This window comes from Gossypium hirsutum, chromosome A06 (genome assembly GCF_007990345.1).
Source record: "Gossypium hirsutum isolate 1008001.06 chromosome A06, Gossypium_hirsutum_v2.1, whole genome shotgun sequence".
Taxonomy (NCBI): Eukaryota; Viridiplantae; Streptophyta; class Magnoliopsida; order Malvales; family Malvaceae; genus Gossypium; species Gossypium hirsutum.
Window position 1 is genome coordinate 38,986,592 of NC_053429.1, and position 18,807 is coordinate 39,005,398.

Genomic DNA, 18,807 nt, shown 5'->3' on the forward strand with positions numbered 1-18,807 from the left:
CACGGGTAGACACACACACACGGCCTGCACCATGGGTGTGTGCTCTGACCATGTGAAGTCTGCACCTTAATTTTGGAATTTTATACCTTAATTTTGGAATTTTATTTGCCACACGGGTGTGTGCCTTGGTCGTGTGCCCCTTATTTGATTGCTGACGTCACAAACAGAATACAAGCTAGTTTTAGCACGACCGAGCACACGGCCTGAACACGGGCGTATGCATGCAAGGAACACGGCCTGAATACACGGGCGTGTGGTCTGGCCGTGTGAGGAAGTCAGTATGTATGCCTTGTATCTACACGACATGAGACATGAACGTGTCTCTTGACCGTTTGAGTGACACGGGTTGGGCACACGGACGTGTGATCCATGCAATGAGGAAAAATTTTCTAAGTTTTGTAAAGTTTTCTCGAGTTATCGGTTTAGTCCCGAATCCCTTTTAAGCATGTTTTAAGTTACCATAGAACCTTATAAGGGACAATGTGGATGTATGTATAAAAGTTTTAAATTGTATGCAAGTTTTTGTTGTGAAATGTGACCGAATGATTCGATGTAAGTCTGGTAATGCCTCGTACCTTGTTCCGGTGTCGGTTAGGGGTAAAGAGTGTTACATCTAGTGGTATCAGAGCTATGGTTTAGTCAATTCTTAGACTAACCTCGCGTACGTGAGTCTAGCTATACATGCCCTTTATACAAACTGTGATAGTGTGATGATTCTGAATGATTAAAATGTGTTTTTATATAGTAAATGGATTCCAAACGAGTGGTAGCAATGATGTTGAAAGTAACGCGCCTCCTCCAGCCCGAGGAGTAGCGTCGGCCGATTCTAGGCCAACGATGAGTAGTTTCGAGGGAGAAGCGAAGCAAGCCTTCTTCCAAACTCTGAATGAGTGGTTTGCAAAATTCGTTCGAACGAATTTGGCCGCTCAACAACCTCCACCCTCGCCTATTCCCCAGCAAGTCCCGGTTGCACCACAAGTGGTAGATCCGATAAGGTTGAGTAAACCACCAGTTGATAGAATTCGTAAGGTTTCGAGCGACAGTTGATGATGATGCTGAGAGAGCTGAGTTCTGGCTCGAGAATACAACTCGTGTATTTGAGGAACTATCCTGTATTCCCGATAAATGTATCAATTGTGTGGTTTCTTTACTAAGAGATAATGCTTATCATTGGTGGAAGACCTTGATATCAGTAGTACCGAGAGAACAAGTCACGTGGGAATTGTTTTAATCGGAGTTCCGTAAAAAGTATATAAGTCAGTTATTCTTTGATGAAAAACATAAAGAGTTTTTAGAGTTGAAACAAGGTCGGATGACTGTTGTTGAGTATGAAAGAGAATTCGTACGATTAAGCAAGTACGCCTTGGAATATGTGTCCACTGAGGAAATCATGTGCAAACGATTCGTGAATGGACTAATTGAAGATATAAAGTTGTTAATTAGAATCTTGGAAATTAATGAATTTGTTGGCTTAGTCGAGAGGGCTTGCAAAGCCGAGGGTTATAGCAAAGATAAACGAAAAGCTGATTTTGAAGCAAGAGATTCAAGAAAAAGATCAACTAGTAAGTTACACCAGTCTGCAACGAAGAAATTTCGATATTCTTTTAATCGTTCCAATGCGTCAGTGGGACAATCAAACAGAGATCGTGGAAAGCAAGCAGTGGGTTCTAGGGCTCAAGCTACATCAGTTGTTAGTGTTGGCAGTGTGAGACAGAACCGATCTGAGTGCGAATATTGTGGAAATAGACATTTCGGTGATTGTAGGTTTAAAAAATGGGTTTGTTTTAAATGTGGTTCGTTGGAGCATTTTATTAAAGATTGCCCCCAGTTGGCTGAAAAAGATAATGTCCAGAGTGCGAGCCCGAGTAACACTACGTCTAGAGGAAGACCAACCCAGAAACCCGAGAAATATGAGTGGTAGCCAAAAAGCAACTAAAGACTTTGCTGTAAGGTCAGAGGCTAGAGCACCGGCCCGAGCTTATGCTATCCGTACACGGGAGGATGCAGTAGCGCCATACGTTATTACCAGTACTTTTACTCTTTATGATACTAAAGTTATTGCATTAATAGATCCTGGATCAACTCATTCGTATGTGTGTGTGAATTTAGTATCTAGCAAGACTTTGCCTGTAGAGTCTACTGAAATCATAATTAGAGTATCTAACCCTTTAGACAAGTGTGTGTTGGTTGATAAAGTGTGCAAGAATTGTCCATTGATGATTAGAGGTTGTTGTTTTCCAGCTGATCTGATGTTGTTACCATTTGATGAATTTGATATAATTCTGGGTATGGATTGGCTGACACTGCATGATGCTGTTGTAAACTACACACGTAAAACAATTGATTTGAGATGTCAGTATAATGAGATTATCCAAATTGAGTCAGATGATTTGAATGGTTTACCATCAGTGATTTCATCGATACTAGCTCAAAAATACGGAAAAAAAGGTTGTGAAGCTTATTTTGCTTATGTACTTGATACGAAAGTGGCTGAAAAGAATATTGAATCAGTGTCAGTTGTGTGTGAGTATTTGGATGTGCTTCCAGAAGAGTTACTGGGATTACCACCAATTCATGAGGTTGAGTTTGGCATTGAGTTAGTACCGGGAACTACGCCTATAACGATAGCTCCTTACAGAATGACTCCGATAGAATTAAAAGAATTAAAATCTCTGTTGCAAGAATTGATCGATAGAGGACTTGCACGTCCAAGTTTCTCGCCTTGGGGTGCTCCAGTGTTGTTTGTAAAAAAGAAAGATGGCACGATGAGAATGTGTATAGCCTACCAATAGTTCAACAAAGTAACTATCAAGAATAAGTACCCTTTGCCCAGAATAGATGATTTGTTTGATCAATTGAAAGGGGCTACAGTGTTTTCAAAGATAGATTTGAGATCGGGTAATTATTAGTTGAGAGTTAAAGACTCTGATGTGCCGAAAACTACATTCAGAATGAGGTATAGTCACTATGAATTTTTGGTTATGCCTTTTGGATTAACGAATGCACCTGCTATATTTATGGATTTGATTAATCGGATCTTCAGACCGTATTTAGATCGATTTGTTGTTGTGTTCATAGATGATATTTTGATTTATTCAAAAAATGAAACTAAACATGCCGAGCATTTGAGAATAGTGTTACAGACCCTACGTGATAAGCAGTTGTATGCAAAATTCAGTAAATATGAATTCTGGTTGTACGAGGATGGATTTCTGGGACATGTTGTGCCAGCATCGGGTATTTGGGTTTATTTAAATAAGATTTCGGCAATAGAGGATTGGAAGCCTCCGAGAAATGTTTCAGAAGTTCACAATTTTTTGGGACCCCCCGGTTATTGTAGACAGATTGTGAAAGGCTTTTCGATGATTGCGACTCTATTAACGAGATTGCTTCAAAAAGATGTGAAGTTTGAATGGTCTGAGAAGTGTCAAAAAAGTTTTGAGCAGTTGAAAGCTCTTTTGACCGAAGCTCTAGTGTTAGTTCAGCCATAAACGGGTAAAGAATTCGTGATTTATAGTGATGCATCATTAAATGGTTTGGGTTGCGTATTGATGCAAGAAGACAAAGTCATAGCTTATGCCTCGAGACAGTTGAAGCCACATGAAAAGAATTATCCGACGCATGATTTAGAATTGGTAGCTATTGTGTTTGCGTTAAAGATTTGACGTCATTATTTGTTCGGTGAAAAATGTCATGTTTATACAGATCATCCGGATATGGCTTGAATTGTTAAAAGATTTGAATTTGCAACAACGGAGATGGCTTGAATTGTTAAAAGATTACGAGCTAGTAATTGATTATCATCCGGGAAAAGCAAATGTCATGGCGGATGCATTAAGTCAGAAATCTTTGTTTGCCTTGCGTGCATGAATACTCAGTTGACTTTATTCGAGGACGGTTCGATCATAGATGAGTTGAAAGCTAGACTGTTGTTTTTACAACAAATTTGTGAAGTTCAGAAAGCTAATAATGAGATGTTAGCCAGACGAGCTCAATGTAATTCAAACCCTAATTCAGAGTTTCAAGTTGATTCAGATAACTGTTTGAGATTTAGAGGCCGAATTTGTGTTTTGAGAAATTTAGAGTGATACAAGTAATTTTGAATGAAGCACACAATAGTCGTTTATCTGTTCATATGGGTAGCACAAAAATGTATAATGATTTGAAGCAGCTTTATTGGTGGCATGGAATGAAACGTGATATTTCAGAGTTTGTTTTAAAGTGTTTGATTTGTCAACAAGTTAAAGCCGAGCATCAAGTGTCGGGATTGTTGCAACCAATAATGATTCCCGAGTGGAAATGGAATAGAGTGACCATGGATTTTGTGATGGGTTTGCCCCTATCTTCGAGAAAGAATTATGCAATATGGGTTGTTGTGGATCGATTGATGAAAGAAGCTCATTTCATCCCATTACATATGGATTTCTCTCTTGATAAACTTGCTGAGCTGTATATTTCCGAGATAGTGAAATTGCACGGGGTATCTATTTCTATTGTTTCGGATAGAGGTCTGAGGTTCACGTCACAGTTTTGGTAAAAGTTGCAAGATGCATTGGGTACAAAGTTACATTTCAGCATGGCATTTCACCCACATACGGATGGTCAATCTGAGAGAGTTATTCAGACACTCAAGGATATGTTACATTGTTGCATTCTTGAGTTTGAAAGTGCGTGGGAAAAGTATGTCATTGATTGAACTTGCTTACAACAACAGATTTCAGTCTGGTATTAATATGGCACCGTACGAAGCTTTATATGGTCGTAAATGTCGAACTCTATTGTATTGGACCGAACTCAGTAAGAATAAGATTCACGGGGTTGATGTGATCCGAGAGACTAAAGAAAAAGTGAAAGTAATCCGTGAAAGTTTGAAAGTCGCGTCAGATCGTCAGAAATCGTATGCAGATTTGAAACGGAAAGACATTAAGTTTCAGATCGAGGATAAAGTGTTTTTAAAAGTGTCACCGCAGAAAAAGATATTGAGATTTGGTCAGAAAGGGAAGTTAAGCCTGAGATTTATCGGGTCGTATGAGGTTATTGAACGAATTGAGCCAGTGGCTTACCGGTTATCTTTACCGTCTGAGTTAGAGAAAATACATAATGTGTTTCATGTATCAATGCTTCGACGATACCGGTTTGACCCATCACATGTTATTTCCCCGAAAGAAGTTGAAATTTAGTCAGATATGTCGTATAGTGAGGAACCGATTCAAATTCTAGCTAGTGAGATCAAAGAACTAAGAAATAAGAAAATTTCATTAGTGAAAGTCTTATGGCATTGACTCGGGGTCGAAGAAGCTACGTGGGAACCCAAGGATTCTATGAGAAAACAATACCCGAACCTTTTCAATGGTAAGATTTTCAGGGACGAAAATCCCTAAAGGGGGAGAGTTGTAACAGCTCGGTTTAGACCCTAGTCAGAATAGTGGTTTCGGGACCACAAATCCAAGGTTGGAAAATTATTTTAATATTATTTTTGGTGTTTAGAACATGTTAATTGCTATGTGTGAAAGTTTCGTGAGATAATTTTAACATTTAAATGCTTAATTACGAAAAAGGACCTAATCGCATAAAATGTAAAAGTTGCATGCTATTTGCAAAAGGTGCTATTTGACCTTGGCTGTTAAACTGAAGGTCTTTGCATATCAATTATACCATTAGATTTAATGGTGGATATTGATGGACATTAGTTGGTGAAATTTGGTGTTATATGTCAAGGGTAAAAAGGTCAATTGTGCATTAAAGTTAATAAAATAAAACAAAAACAAAATTTAGCCCATTTTGTGTTGTTTTCTGCCGAATATTGAAGAGAAAATAAGCATTTGAAGTATTTAAAATTTCAGCATTTGCATGATCAAATTTAGGTATGAATTGAGTTCGGTTTTTTATGATTTTTACGTTTTTGTGATCGTTGCTTTGTAATCTAGCTAGCCCATGTATTAATTTTTTAGGGTGTCCATGATTTTTTGAAATGCCATTGATGAATGTTTGTGTTCTTGAATGTTTAAAGATGAAAAATGAAAGCTTGGTGTTTAATATACAAGTTTTGTTAAGTGACTTTTGGTAAAAATACCTATTAGGGATTAAATTGGGAAATGTAGAAAATGTGTGGTTGAAATGTGAAATAAATGTGATTATTGGGCTGCTATGAAGCTATATAAAAATCGACTAAGCTAGGATTAAAATGAATTTTAAATATTTTGTGTTTTGTGAAATAAGGACTAAATTGTAAGAAATGTAAAACTTTAGGGGCTAAAGTGAAAAATGCCCATTTATGTGTTCTTGAGTGAATTTGAATGAATAAGTGATTAAATAAGTTAATTTTGATTGTAATTAGATCAAGAACTAAAGAAAATAGAATTAGATCGGGGGAAATCAAAAGTAGTTGAATAGCCATTCGTTCCTGTTCATTCCGTACGAGGTAAGTTCATATGCAAATAAATATCGTTACATTGAAATGCTTATGTTATTTTGTCATTGAATTGCCATAAATGTTGAATTGTATATGAGCAAGAATCGACAAAGTTGCGATATCCGAAAGCCCCGTACAAACCTTAGGAATAGTATAGGATACAAATGTCATGACATTAGGTATTGAGATGTGATTACATGTAAGACCCTGTGTGGGACAGTGGTATTGTATTACGATTACGTGTAATACCATGTGTGGGACATCGACATCATTAATCCACTTCGTGTAAGACCCTGTGTGGGACAGTGGCATCAATAAGTGTTAACATGTAAGACCATATCAAGGATATGGCATTGTACAAGCTATAAGTGATTACCGAGTATCCTTAACGATTCTAAACGGTTCAACGGGCAAAGTAATTCAGGAAAGAAAGTGTAAGTGAATCAAGTGACTCAGGTACATACGAGACTCATTTGAGTATTGAAACGGAAAATATTGGATGGATTTAATTATAGAACTGAATGTGTTTATCATGAAGTAGGTTTGTGAATTTGTTTTTGCATTTATATGTGCTTATGTATAACTTGCTAAAATGATGAAATTGATATTGATGCATGAGATGATTTATTTGTATATGGCTTACTAAGCTTATAAAGCTTACTGTGTTTATTTTTCACTGTTTTATAGATTCTCGAAGCTAATTCGGATTCAAGGATCGTCTGGAAGCGTCATCACACTATCAATCAATATTTTGGTACTTTTTAAGTTATGTATATATTGGTATATGGCATGTATAGGCTAATGTCATAATGGTATATTTTGGCTTGTAAATGAAGTGTGTTTGTGGTCATTTTGATTGGCTTTAAATGGTGAGTTTGGCACATGTTATGTGATGCATATATAATGTCTAGGTGATGGTTTATTTTGGTAAGTGATTTAGTTGTTGATTTAGTAGGTCATGAAGCATATTTTAGTTGATGATAGGAATGTCATGATTTAGACTTGAATGAGGTTGTTTGATAGCCATTTCATGTTTTGAAATGTGCCATGTTAATGGCTAGTAAATATGTGCTTGTGTGTATAAATTGAAGGTGGTAAATAGGCTTGGAAAATAACCTTGAGTTGTCCACACGGGCGTGTGTCTAGGCTGTATGTGACACACGGCCTGCACCATGGGTGTGTGCCCTGACTGTGTGAAGTCTGCACCTTAATTTTCGAATTTTATTTGCCACACGGGCTGAGGACATGGGTGTGTGCCTTGGTCGTGTGCCCCTTATTTGATTGCTGACATCACAAACAGAATACAAGCTAGTTTTGGCACGGCCGAGCACACGACCTGAACACGGGCGTGTGCATGCACACGAGCTAGACACACGGCGTGTGGTCTGGCCATGTGAGAAAGTCAGTATGTATGTCCTGTATCCACACGGCCTGAGACACGGGCGGTCTCTTGACCGTGTGAGTGACACGGGTTTGGCACACAACTGTATGACCCATGCAATGAGGAAAATTTTCTAAGTTTTGTAAAATTTTCTCGAGTTATCGGTTTAGTCCTGAACCCCTTTTAAGCATGTTTTAAGGTACCATAGAACCTTATAAGGGACAATGTGGGTGTATGTATAAAATTTTTAAATTGTATGCAAGTTTTTGTTGTGAAATGTGACTGAATGATTCGATGTAAGTCCAGTAATGCCTCGTACCCTATTCCGGTGTCGGTTACGGGTAAGGGGTGTTACTGTCGTATTAAAATTTAGTTTGAAAATTTTAACGTTTGGATGGTTAATTAAGTAAAAATGACTAAATTATAAAATGGAAAATATGGATTTATTAGTTAAAGGGGTAAATTAAAGGGGTTTAGATGGTAAATAAACCACCATTAACCATAGTGGACGATTTTGGCTTTCTTTTAGCTAAAATTTCATGAACTAATTAAGGGTAAAATAGTAATTAAGTAAATAAATAAAATTTAAATGAATTAAAAGCAAAATTGGCTAGGAAAGTTTCATTGTTTTCTTCTTCCAAAGGCCGAAACAGCATTGTTAAAGGGAGATCAAGCTTCAGCTAGCTAGGGTTCTCTATTAGGTACATATTTGAGATCCATTTTTAGTAATTTTTATGTTTTTGAGCTCATATTAGTTTAATCTAGCTAACTCAGGGACTAATTTGTAAAACTTTCAAATGTGCTATTAATGAATTTGAGTTTTTCTTGAAGTTTTATGGAAAAATATTAATCTTGGTTGCTAAATAAGACTATTTTGTAAAGTAGTTTTTGTTAATTTTAATGTTTAATGACTAAAATGTGAAAATAGTAAAAGTGCAAGGACTTGGTGTGAAATAATTGGAGATAAGGGCTGTTAGGAGACCATTAATGTTTTGGCTGTACTGGGTTTAAGGTAAAAATGGTTAATTTGCATGTTTGGGGCTTCAAGATTAAATTACATAAAAGTAAAATGTTTGGAACAATTTTGTAAAAATGTTTAAAAGGACTTAAATGCATAAAAAGATTTAATTTTATTGTTGGATTTTGTTAATTGAATGAAATTAATATTTTAGATCGAGAATGGATTGAAAATCGAGGTATAAAGAAGTTACTGAATAGTCCCTATACTTTTGCAGTTGCTGAATAATCGATGATATAGATCGTTCCGATGGTTGAGATCCTGCATATGTTGCAGATTCCCGACAGCTTGTGTGAGCAGCGTCATGAACTGGTAAAATGATTGAATACTCTGTTATGATGAAATGGATCATTACGATGGCTGAGATCCTGTATACGTTGCGGATTCTCGTCAGCTTGTGTGAGTAGCCCTGTGAACCGATCAAGACTTTGTAACTAGCTCAAACAAGCAAGATTTTGTGCTTACTGAAATGTGATCATGCCTTCTTGAAATCGGAAGAATTTAAGTTATGGTACGGTATAATACTCACCCGTTGTGAGCTGTGTTTGACAGGGATTACGTTGTTATTTATTATAATTGAACTGTTAAGTTTGTTGGTAAAATTTATCGTTAATTTGGTGAACTTACTAAGCTTTCATTAAGTTTACCCTATTTTGTTCTGTGTTTTGTAGATTTCGTTTTGGGGCAGGAAACTGGATCAAGCTATAGCATCAAACTATCTCAAGGACCCTTTGGTAGATTTTGAAACAACTTGGCTTATATGGCATGTGATAGGGCTATTAAATATGTTTTGTGACTGATTATGTGTAAATTATTGTATAACTTAGTTGCTTGGAGTTTTGTGGTCTAAGCTAAGTACATGTTTGATAACATGAGTCATGTTGTAGCATATGCAAGTGTGTTGAATGAGTTGGAAATTGGTATAGTTTGAGTATGAAATGAGTAAGGCATTTTGGTTGTGGAAGCAAGACCTTGGATGTGCATTTGTGACTTGTATGTCAATTTAAAGTAAAGAATTGTCTAGGTGTTGAGTTGTGGTGTCATTGATGACACATTGGTTTGATACTTAGACTAATTGCTTTGCCATGTTTTGAGCATATTTGAATGTACTTTAAAGGTTAGTATGCATGTACTTTGGATATGTTTAGAAACACAAGCATTTGGGTATAGAAAAGGCAACTTTTGGGTCAATTAATAGTGCACACGGCTTTGTGTCACACACAGCAGTGTTAGGTGCAGGGTTCACATAGCTTGACACACGGGCTGAGACACAGGTGTATAGCCCAAGTCAATGAGTTACACGAGCAGGCACACAGTTGAGCAAATGGGCGTGTTGGAGAGCCATATAGCCATGTGACCCCTCTAGGTGAAAAATTTTTAGTTTTGCCTGAAATGTCCTAATTTGATCTGATTTGGTCCCTAATTATTCATAAACTATTTTTAAGGCCTCGAAGGCTCGATTTAAAACCTATACATGAATGTTTTATTTCTTTTTTAACATATCCTTATTAATGGAATTTATTTGATATTTGGATGCCAATTGTTATGAGAAGTCTAATATGTGCTGTAACCCTATTCCAGTGACAGAAATGAAATGTGAGTGTTACAGGTCCCGATTTAGTTCCGAACTTGTTCAAAGGCTTTTGTAAGCCTAGTTAAGGCTCGGTTTTGATTGTAATCCATGTTTAACATGGAATTAACTTGTATTTATTAATTATTGAGTATTGTCGAATAAATCGCTTGTCAATATTTTGATTTACTATTGTAGTATTCTATAACTCAGGTGTGGCGACTAGGCTGGGTATAGGGTATTACATGGTACCCATAAAAAAATTATTTTAGCTTGTTTTTTAACAACAGCCAAATGTTTTAAAATTTCAAACTGGTGCCGTCAACCTGTCAAGCGATACCACAATGCCAGCTTTTTTTTCTCACTTTTTCAATTTTTTTCCGCCACTTTTTTTAAAAAAAGATCAGTGCCACTAGGGGAGTTCAAATTTCGGTTAAAATCGAATTAACCTACCGAACCGATCTAATTCGATTGGAGGTCGATTAATGATTTTTTAGAAGTTCGAGTATCGGTACATTCAGTTTGAAATCGAGTAATTAACTAAACTTAATAATTAATAATGCAAGTTATATGTAGTTTAATTCGATTAATTCGGTCAAATGAATATTATCAATTTATTTATATTATATATTTTATAATTGTTTTAACCAAAAAACAAAAACATATAAATTTCGATCAGTTAAATTTTTTTGAAAATTTTCAGTTTAGTTAACTATTAGAGGATTAAAAAATTCAATTAATTCGGTTAATACTAATTCGATTCGATCAACTAAACAGTTAACCATTTGAACACCCTTAGGTGCCACCGATGTGTCAAGTGACTTGACACCACAAAAGAAAATATTTTTTTCATTGTATATTTATGGTTGTGTATAATTTTCAAAAATACTAGTTCAGTTCGATTAACTAAACGGTTAACCATTTGAACACCCTTAGGTGCCACCAATGTATCAAGTGACTTGACACCACAAAAGAAAATATTTTTTTTCGTTGTGTATTTATGGTTGTGTATAATTTCCAAATATATATATATTCTTTAAAAACTCATACTCAAACTATGCCAAGTGACACCATTTAAAATATTAATTTTTTCTAATGATGGGGAAAAAATTTTAAGGCGATATCACCTGAGAGCTTGGCAGCCTATTTTTGTGTAAAAATCAACTTTTTTTTAATTAATTTGTATGTTATATCATTTTGTATTTAATTTTTTTATATTATTTTTTTATAAAAACCCCATTATAAAAGAAAATAATTATTACAGATGTGTTACCAAAAAAACAGTTAGAAAATCTAATTATTCAATGATTTTCATGGTGATCACAATCAGATTGAAGTGACCGGTCCAAACTAGAATTCATAATTCAGCCACTAACCTCTAAGTTAAACGGGTTTAAAAATCGAATTAAATTGCATGAGACGGGGGTCACAGCTCACCCTAAGGGACAAAAAGAAGTCCTCTTGTGATTGGACTTATCATTCAATAATTCTATTGGCCAAGTCATTTATATGATGTAATATAAGTGGATGACAAGCGACAGTGATGATTATGAATGTATCTTTTGTCATAGGTGAGGTAACTTCCCTAACAGGGTAAGATTAGACATGATGATGGAGATACCTTTCAACCAAACATACCTAGCATTACTAAACTTTAAAAACATCACTTTTGAATGATTCAAGGTTAGTGGGTGAAATGTTGTTTCTAAAACTTGAAAATTACAAAAATCAAACTGTCATCTGACCCAACCATCCGTGCACGCATTTGTTAAATATGTTACAATTCTACCTTAATTTCTAGTATATGTAAAACAGGAAATTAGAGTCAAATCATGTGCGTTTTCAAACGCATTCCCCATTATTACACTCCATGTTCCGTTGGCCTTGCTGTGTTTTTTTCAAACACGTCGATAAGCTGTCTCGAGGTAAGAAGATAAAATTATAGGTTTCCTTTGCTGTGTTATTCAATCCATCCTCGCCGGTCATGTCACCAGAGGTGCATGGACACACAATTCAACCATACCCGAGAATTATCAGTGAGAACTACAAGTTACATAACTAAATTCCTGAATCACAGTTTCAAGGGTCATTTTGGGTCCTGGACGTTCAAGTTTAAAAGTAGGATCATCTCGGTTTCAGATCACTACAGGTTACAGGTTACTTGTTCGGCACATTTTAGATTTGGGTTATTCCGGGTTCTAGTCATTTATGGTCTGGGTCATTTTTGAGTTTAGGTTGGTTTTTTATGATCAAATCAAGTTGATTCAAATGTGTTATTTGGGTAGGCTTATTCGGGTTCAAGACACAATTGACAGGTTTAACAATCGGAGGGTTCTTCATTAAAAAGAAAATTACCAGTATAATATATTACCTTCAAGGAAACTAAGTAGTTACATTGATTATCTCCCAACTGCTTTTTGTATTTGAGGGAACCGATCAGCCCATCGAGAATATCCTGCATCACAATCAAAACATAGCACACATAAAGCCAATTCGAAGACGATTTTAAAATAATTGCAATGTTTATAATTTTTTTAAAAAATCTCCTTAATTTTGGAAGCCCTAAACTGAGGCAAACCTGCAGTAACAATCTCTAGAAGATCCATATCTGCTTTAGCAGCATCAGACATATCCTACAATAATGAGACACCTAAATATAAGTTCCAAGACTTGTGAAACAAATCAGCAAATAAACCCGCATGGACGAACATAGCGTCAGCTTTTACCTGTCCCCATGAAGCCAAACTTCTTGCAATGAGCCGTGACAGGCTATCAAGACAGCTGCTACTAAAACTAGGATGATTCAAAAGAGCATTTTCGGATGTCATGTCAAATATCAAAGTGCAAATGCTTGAAGCCAGCATAATAAAAGATTGGTCATTAGTTTTCTCTGCAAACAAATTCAGGAATCGCTTCAAATCATCATCCGGACTTCGGAGGCAGAGGGAAATTTAGAGCATAAGTTACATGGAGTAACAGCAAATGCTATTCCATGAAAATTCTACACTGAAATTTAAAGATAAGATAACACAATTGCATGAACGTTACTACACAAGCAGTAGACAATGTAGTCCAATTTATTTATCAGTTATCACTTCCTGTAGTATTTTATTGAAGATGTCGAAGACAGTTCAAATGAGGCAGTTCTATCTGATGACTAAAATAGTACCTGTCCAAAGTGCCAATGCTTTCAAGAGACTAATAAATGTTGATTCATCTTCTGAAAAGGTAATTTGCTCCATCTGTTGATAAAAGAATGGGAGTCAGGATATTTCATAAATGTAGTATCTTATGACCAAATATGATAACCACCACCTTTAAAAGATTCATAATTGTATCACACGCCAAGAAAATGCAACCATTATTCTCGACCTCATTTCTGTTTTGCTCAATCAACTTCATGAGGCAGTCCACCACCTGCAACAGTACCAATATTTTCAGTTCACACTATGAAATGACAAAGTTAGAACCCTCCACGAATTGTAACGTGCTCGTAATATATTGACTAGTACATGGTGCTATGAATTGCATATGGTAACACAGACATCTAAAGCATGTTTTTAATGGATTGGTAACAGCTTAATGTTAACTAAAGTAAGGGGATTATTGTACATGTAGAAATCACAATTTAAAATGTCACTTCCAAGAGAGCACCTAGTTAATGGTTCTTGAAAAGAGTAGAAATAGCCAAAGAGGTACACATATTTTAAATGTATATACAGATGCGCATTTATATCAGAAAGATAGGCTTGACATATTCACTAATACACCTTAAAGTTTAATTGGTTTTTTTTTTTAAGTTACAATAGTTCCAATAGAATTAATCATTACAAGCACTGAACTGAAAAACTAACAACCAACTCAATTTAAACTAACCAACCAACCAGAATAAATTTGGGAGAGATCCCTCACATTTCTATAAGGTTAGGCTCAAACTTGGGGCCTCGAACTTGCCGTTGAGCCAAGGCCTTATTGGCAGTTGAATTGGTATTAGATATTAACAAGAATGAGACTTTTAATTAAGATATACTTACAGCTTTATAACCTCCGGAAGAAGCCAGAAGTTTGCATCCTTCAATTTTCATAGTCTTTTGACACAACATTGGAAGCAGAAAGCATACAGAGTAAAATGGGCTGTATCAAAGTTAATTAGCGAAAATGTTCAGCAAAGTTGGTCAAGAACTACAGAAATCAAACAAAAGACATGGGTATCAAATCATTAGAGAACTGCAAAGTTAAGTTGTCATACCTTGATTCATGTTCACCTTCAACTGAAAGCATATATCCCAAAAGTTCCGTGATTTTATCTTCGCATGCAACAGGTGCTTCTGCAAGATAGCTAAAACAAACACAAACATCAGCTCAACAAAACATTCCACCGTAGGTTCAAAAGATCAAATCCAATGCTTGACAATGTATATGTGTGCCTGGATATATAAAAAGGAAATGACACAAATACTTTGAATGAGATGGCATCAAAAATACCTCCCAACAAGACGTACTGAAGCAAGAAGATCATTTCCTACTTTTTGCCCATGTTCCTGCAAAATTTTAACAGTAAATAAAAGAGGTAAAGAAATATTATGATCATATTTCTAACCATACCTTTGCATCTTGCAGATACTCTAGAACCACACCAATTGTCTCATTAAGCCCATTGATCGCCTTTATGAAAGTATTTTCATCGAGAACGTGCCCTGTAATTTGAGTTTCTTTGTTAAAATTCTTAAATAAACAGCTTCCAATATGCATACTAGAAAATAAGGAACTCCAGTGCAACAAACTGAACAAAATTTTCGCAAGGTAGCAAAAGCAACATACCTTCAGTTTCACCAATGTTTGATATCAACTTTATTATCTTCTCCACCAATGAAAAGACAACAGTCACTTTCTGTTGCTTTGAGATTATTGTTTCAGCTGTTGATGAAGAACTCTTAGAAGCTTCATATTTCGAGTAGGCTAGCTCATTCAGCAAAACAGCAACTTCAACCCGTGATGACTCTAAGACAAGCAATAGACACCTGAGAAATAAATCTACAAACCATCCGCCCAATTATGGTAGCTTTACAAGAGCCAAAAGAATTCAACAAGCACTCCTTACCTGTCAGCTGGAGTAGGATCCTGTACATTAGGCAAGTTTATTTGACCAATCAGCCAACCCTCACCCTTTATAGATACCATGGATTCAGCTAGGATAAGGGCCTCAAATTTTTCAGCAGGTGCTGCAATAAAATATCAAAAACATTATCACCAGTAAGTTTCACTAATTAAAACTTAGTTTTGATTGGAAAGGAAGATTGAACAAATTCAGTTCAACATACCTACACGGTTCTGTAAAATTGTCGCAACACCGTCACGCATATGGTTTGACCAGTTTTCGTTTTGAATAACACGGAGAGCATCGTGAAGGAGTGTCTAAACATATCAAGTGAAAATATTACCAGTCAAATGTAAGATGATTCCTAGCAATTGGAGATCCAAAGCATAACTTCCCAGAAAGAAAACAGTGGGGGGGAGGCGTACCGAGTATTCTGAAGAGAAGATGGCAGACAATAAGTGAAGTGCTTCAAACTTCAAGGCATTTTGTAGGAGAGCAAACTGTCTTGCTATTTTGGTCACCTAAATTGCAAGAGAAATGGTTTAAATGATCAAAATTTAACCATTGTGAACTAAACATTGAAAACAAAAGCTTAATGGCTAGAAAAAATCTAGACTCACAATGACTGACAGCTCCGAGAGATGGTCGTTCTCAACGATGCCTTGTGACAGCTTCTTTAGCATCAATTGGACAAGCTTCGTGGCAAGTTCCATCAAACGAGACCCTGCAGCAAGTTCACATATAATCACTTCTCTGCATAGACAGTAGAATTCAAATTGCAAATCCATAACACCATGTAACTAAATAAGTTAGGTCCCTAAAAAGTTAGGCACAAATACAGAATAGAAAACAACAAATTCTCTCCAGACTGAAAGCTACCAGCTATAACTATAATGAAGACTGTATAATATAAGGCCCCGGAAGTGCCAAATTCTAGAAATTTGTTACAGTGTAAGATAAGCTAACATCTGGCAGAGCGGACATTTGATGAGCAAGTAATTTAATCCCTCCGGATTCATACACTGCTGTAAGTCCATCCTCAGAAGCAGTTGACACCAAGTATAAAAATTCATAGCATTCTTCAAGCACAGGCATGCCTGATCTGCTTTCAAAAAAAAAAAAAAAACCTTAGTTACAGAGACTAACAACACAGCAATGGACCATAAGTTTTGTTGTAAAACATTAAAAAGCTATGCATCAGATACTAGTGTGTGACATACACAAACAAAGATATAACCTCCAAAGATCCACCAAATAAATTGAAAAACTTTGAGAAATCTATCTATACTTGTGTTGAAGACATACCGCTTACATCCGAATCCGAGTAACATGGTTAAAAAGCTAAAATTTCATATCATGCACTGCACATTTCTAAATTCATGAATTTGAAACAAAGAGGAGTATGGATAAAAAGCTTACTTCATTGACATTACTTCAAAAATCATTGGAACCTTGGAAACCATTTCTTTCGAAGAAGCAATCTCAGAAACTCGACAAAACGCAGACAGAACCGACACTGACAGCTGCAAATACGCATCCCGGTTTTCACCACTACCACTGCTCACTACACCTTTACCCAACCCTTTTTTTAAACCAAAAAACAAAACTATATTTAAGCATAAAAAAAAGAATTGCAAAATCATATTTTTTTTAAAAAAAAGAGTATGAATTAATACCGGTCCTTAAGAGACGGTCCAAGAAGTGAGGTCCAACGGCGTCGTAGATAGCCCTAAGGGAAACGAGATCGTCGCTTTTGCAGGATTTGGTGACGAGAAGCAAGCCAGCGAGGCGTTGCTCGTCTTGCTCGCCTTTTAGTAACTTCAAGCAATCTTGAAGAGATACTGATTGTGATTGTTCTTCTTCCTGCTGCTGCAGCAATTGTGGCTCCTCCTATCAAAAAAAGAAAGAACAAACATTATACATATGGCAGATAGAATGGAGAGAGCTGAAGGAATTAGTGTAAGAAAGAAAGGAAGAGGGAATGAGAAGGTTTACCATGGAAGCTAAGGAAGGATGGCAGTGCAGAGATTTTGGGTGGGTTTTGGTTCCTATTGATTTGACCCTAGTGGAAATATGTTTGAGGGAGTGTCCAGAGGCGTCTAGTATGGCGCCATGGCAAGGTTTTTCGACCTTACATACTCAATTGGGCCTAATTAATGGACCAGAAAAGAAAATCCGATTATTGGAATTTACAGGATTTAATTTAATTTGTTCTGAGGAAACAATCAGCTTGGATTCCAACTCACCCTAATTTCAATTTTAATATGAAATTATTCAAATAATTTTGAGATCAAGACGGATAAATTTTCAATTAAAATTTTTGAATTGAGTAGAAATAAAATTAAGTTGAAAACGGAAATGAAGCAGGAAACAGAAAAATTAGATGAAATTCAAAGCAAGCTAAAAATCATTTTGTTCTTTACAATTGGGATATTAGGACCATGTCTACTGAGTCAACCTAGCTAATTTGGGATAAAAATCCAAAATCATCACCGGGGTCTTAACCCGTTGATTACTTCCTACTTACAATGTTCTGCAATAATACATTAAACACATGGCTGAGCTCATTAGTTCCATTCACGAAATGAATATTCTCCAAATATTTTATATATATATACACATATATTTTAAAAAAATTCATTAATTTATTCTATAAATGGGATCATACAATTTGAAAAAAAAAACATTCATCATAGGCAGTAAAGTACGAGCTCCATCAACCCAACAAATATTTCAGCATCAATAAAACATTATAGTACATTGACAATTCACTTTGTAACAACTTAAGTTCAATATATCTAAAGTAATTGCAATTATTTAATACAATAAGAAACTTAGCCTCGAATAGTCTAAAGCGATAAGTATATATTTTTTTGAAAAATGTGTAAAATCATCTTTAAAATCACTTGCAAAAGTAAGACTAAATTCATAAATAAGACTTTATACACAAGCAACACCAAAAAACGTGCTATAACAATCGACAAAAACTTCAAAAAATGAAAATTTATTAAACAATATAAAACAAATAAAAAATATATAAAACTTAAAGACGGTGTAGATTATTCTGAAATACTCTAAAAAAAGAAACAGACTAAGAAGTCGGTGGCAGAGAAATTGCTAATGGACAGTGGAGTTTTAGTAACAATAAACACCATCATCTATCCATCACTATTTGTAAAGATGGCAAAGATACTCGCAAAATATATATGCAAACTAAAAAGAGAGAAAACATACCAAGTGAATGAGAAAAAAAAAAGATTTGTGGGAGGGAGAAAAAGACGTGTGCTAACTAGCCCGAAAGTTGACATTGTTGCTAGGCAAAACAAAA

At 35.7% G+C, this 18,807-nt stretch overlaps 1 protein-coding gene across 5 annotated transcripts; it reads right to left on the minus strand.

Moving 5' to 3' along the window:
• Nucleotides 1-12,003: 12,003 nt before the first annotated feature.
• LOC121230631 (neurochondrin) lies at nt 12,004-17,629 on the minus strand. Of its 5 annotated transcripts, XM_041115677.1 has the most exons (19): nt 17,475-17,629; nt 17,156-17,369; nt 16,899-17,061; nt 16,445-16,584; nt 16,100-16,203; nt 15,905-16,000; nt 15,703-15,796; nt 15,483-15,603; nt 15,203-15,402; nt 14,987-15,078; nt 14,867-14,922; nt 14,631-14,720; nt 14,416-14,515; nt 13,697-13,828; nt 13,551-13,623; nt 13,108-13,271; nt 12,960-13,014; nt 12,753-12,836; nt 12,004-12,404 (listed from the first exon to the last, which is right to left on the minus strand). In XM_041115677.1, the coding sequence occupies exons 1-18, from the start codon at nt 17,475-17,477 to the stop codon at nt 12,781-12,783; spliced, it is 1,953 nt and encodes a 650-aa protein (XP_040971611.1). In that variant the 5' UTR covers nt 17,478-17,629; the 3' UTR covers nt 12,004-12,404; nt 12,753-12,780. The 5 variants fall into 5 exon arrangements, with proteins under 5 accessions (XP_040971611.1, XP_040971614.1, XP_040971612.1 ...); XM_041115680.1 differs by having other exon boundaries at nt 12,004-12,836; nt 13,697-13,798; nt 16,445-16,581; XM_041115678.1 differs by having other exon boundaries at nt 12,004-12,836; nt 16,445-16,581.
• Between the last annotated feature and the right edge of the window lie 1,178 nt (nt 17,630-18,807).